At 42.9% G+C, this 3,356-nt stretch overlaps 1 protein-coding gene across 1 annotated transcript; it reads right to left on the reverse strand.

Annotated features, from left to right (window-relative positions):
* Positions 1 to 1,860: 1,860 nt before the first annotated feature.
* Positions 1,861 to 3,356, reverse strand: tcf21 (transcription factor 21). The gene is made up of 2 exons (XM_029496859.1): positions 2,821 to 3,356; positions 1,861 to 2,182 (listed from the first exon to the last, which is right to left on the reverse strand). The coding sequence occupies exons 1-2, from the start codon at positions 3,256 to 3,258 to the stop codon at positions 2,093 to 2,095; spliced, it is 528 nt and encodes a 175-aa protein (XP_029352719.1). The 5' UTR covers positions 3,259 to 3,356; the 3' UTR covers positions 1,861 to 2,092.

Raw genomic sequence — 3,356 nt, forward strand, 5'->3', positions numbered from 1 at the left:
CTGTCCTCCCCTCAGACCGTGGAACTTTTTCACATCACATTTTGGGCAGTTGTCCAACAAAACAATTAGCAAGTATGGGAATCCCAGCCCTGCTCTCATACAGACCCCTCCCTCCTTTTGCTATCACTCGTCCTGTCTTGCTCTCTGCAGCTGGCCCCAGGAGACAGGCGGCCAAGTTTATTTTCTCCACGGTGGTCCCATTGGGGTGGCGGGGAGGCCGCTGATGTATTAGGTGTGGGTCCTTGAAGAGATGTCGGTGGGACTCTTATTACTGCAGCCCTCCATCTTATTGTTCTTGTTGAAAGATTGCTGGTACTGTCCTTTCCCTTTGACTTGTTACTGAAAAGTGGCTTCAAGCTCTGAAAAAGCACCAATCCAATTTGTGGGGACTTTGCACATGATTAGAAAAGTAAATACTGTATTTGAATGAATTTTAATGAAATCTGGACACGAGAACCATTAGATCCTGTTAAAAAAAAAAGGGGAAAAATCTATTTAAAAATATCTACTAAAAAAAATCTAAAAAATATCTAATGTGGAATAATCCCATAAATTAAACCATTTTGTGCTCACCAGTGGTGGATGATGATGATAATTTTTCATTTTTTGCTCTAAATAGGAATATCACAGTGAAGCAGAGATGTTACAAAAGTGTTACATTATGTATATTATATGAACATCACTACTAGTGCAGCATTATGTTTTGTTAAAAATTGTGAATGTTGTTTACATACAGTGAGTCCCGGTGTGTCTATAGAGACTGTGCAATCACTTCACTCCCTGTAGATGTTTGGAGGTGGTATAAATTTAAATTGAGCTACTCTCAGATTAATAAAAAATATAGAGGCGGTGAAACATAGAAGATATCTCAAACTGCTGTTTAGTAAAGGAACTTCAACCACAGTAATTTTATGCTTGCATACACTGAAATATGCAAACCAATGCGTCGATCTTGCGTTTCTTAAAAGGATTAATGTGTTTTATTCGAGCATAACCTCTGAATGTAAAGTGAGTTACAAAATGTTGTGGGCAGCTCAGGGGATCCTCTGTAGTTCTTTGCTTTCATCCCAATAAAGCACAAAGAGAGAGCGAGAGAGAGGGGCCGTGTGTCAGTCTGCATAAATAACTGTCCTCATGATGTAAACACAGCGGTCACAACCCGGGCGAATTAAAACAACTGCTCTGGGCGGGATTAAAGCTCCGAGTGCAAAGTCTACCATTTCTAAAAACCACTTGAAACGTCCTGAGACAGCTCACCTGTGATTGGCTGAGCCCTACACCGTCTTAACCAATCAGCGCACTCAGCGACCAATTAACATGATGTGAAGTTTTAATGTTGTGATTTTTTTTGTAATTAAATAAAGCTTCAAAAACTGTGATCTGCAAATGCATAAATATATATGATTTTTGTATGACTTCCATATTAAATTCTATCAGTATTTGCCGATGGTTCCAAAGGTTTTGACTTGTTCCATTGACAAGAAACACTAACACATCCCCAACAATCTTTGAAGGCGAACGTTTGTTTTTGTAATGACAGCCACGTCTGGTGTTATCTTTTAGAAACAACAAAGAGAGACTTATCTGCGCGGACGCTTGCTTGGTGCTCAGGTTCTTCTATTCTGAAGGAGGGGAGTGATGAGGTTACTGGAGGTCAGTGCAGTGGCCCACACAAGGAAATAATAATAATAATAATAATAATAATAATAATAATAATAAGAGAAGAAATACATTAAGCAGACATGGTGTAAAAGTGATACAAATATATTTATATACACGTTATCTGTACAACAATCAGAGGAGCGTGTGCACAGCCGTCCAAATAGGCCTTCACGAGTAAAAAATAAGGCATCTGCAGAGTACAATAAAAAATTATCAGGAACTGAATACGCAGTTTATCTTTGAACCAGCAAAGACAACAATGAGTGAGAGGGTCTATTTAAATAAAGCTTCAGCTCGTCTTTACAGGAACGATGGAGAGAGGACACGCTCCCTCCGTTATCCCCACTCAAAGTCTGTGGATTTTTGTGTTTGTGTCTTTTCTTTGTTCCTTCTTGGTAAAAATCATTGTTCCCTCCAGTCCGCTGCTGCATCAGGACGCTGTTGTGCCACATAACCGTGTTGTGTTCAGCATCTCCTTCAAATCAGTCTCCGGTTTACCTGCGACCATGAAAGGCCATGTCTGCGGGAGAAAACAACCGTTAGATCAGACAACGTCTTTTAATGAAGCCACAAATCAACGAATAATACAATTTTATAAAAGCTTTGAATTATTTGACTTGTGCTTTCTATAAACATATATATATATAAAGTAGCTCCTAAGCACCGAATTACAAATATGTATATAATCAATTAATTTGCAGTCACTTCAATCACAGCAGGCTCACTGTGTTAAAATCAGATTTTAAATTTTTTTTCCTCGCTTTATTTTAAGCCCCTTGAGATTTTATAGAATTCATTACTCATTTAATGCTTAGTACTGAAAGCACTACGTGTCAGTTTGAATAAAGAACCAACATAAATGTTTTCCCCTCCCTGCACCTGCCTGACTGGACCCACATCTGGCACCTTGCTGCTGTAGACCATGTGAGGCCTGCTGCGGCCAGATTCAACCCCTGACACCTTTAAAGAATCTCGGTTATGTATAATACAATCTGAGTAAGAATCATGTAGAAGAAAACTGTTATTTCCCCTGAGACACGTTCAAAGCCCCCTTTGCTGTCAGAGTACTGACTTCATTTGCCTAAAAAACCCATTCTACTTTATAGGCCAAGTTTTTTAATTTGTTTTTTTTTCCCTCCATGGATGCCCAGATCTCACCAGGTTCACAGGGTGGATATATCCGTTTTCATATTTGTCGTTGGCCAGGATCTGGCGGAGGTGCGCGATGTAGCTGGACGCCAGGCGCAGCGTGTCCAGCTTGGAGAGCTTGGTGTCCGGAGGTACCCAGGGTAAGGACGTCTTCAGCCGGGAGAAAGCTTTGGACAGTACGCGCATCCTGGCTCTCTCCCGCGCGTTGGCCGCGTTCCTCTGCACCTGCTTGCCCTCCTGCTGCGCCACACCCTTGGGTGCCGTTTTCCTGGACGACGACGATTTCCTCTTCTTGCCCGGCGCGTCTCTCCGGTCGTCGGTGGCGCAGGCGCCCTCGCAGTTGGAGCTCTCCTCCGTGCTCTCGTTGGAGTCCTTACCGGAGGAGCCGAACTTCAGGATGCCGTCCAGGAGCTCGTCGTCGACATCGCTGAGAGACCCGGTGGACATGGTGAACCGTCTCCGACCGAGGAGGGGGCTCAAAACATGGGAGCGGGAAGGAGGCTGGACGGGATCGGACAGGGGTGGGGAACTAACGCTCAGCTGGG

This window comes from Echeneis naucrates, chromosome 24, assembly GCF_900963305.1.
Source record: "Echeneis naucrates chromosome 24, fEcheNa1.1, whole genome shotgun sequence".
NCBI classification, from domain to species: domain Eukaryota; kingdom Metazoa; phylum Chordata; class Actinopteri; order Carangiformes; family Echeneidae; genus Echeneis; species Echeneis naucrates.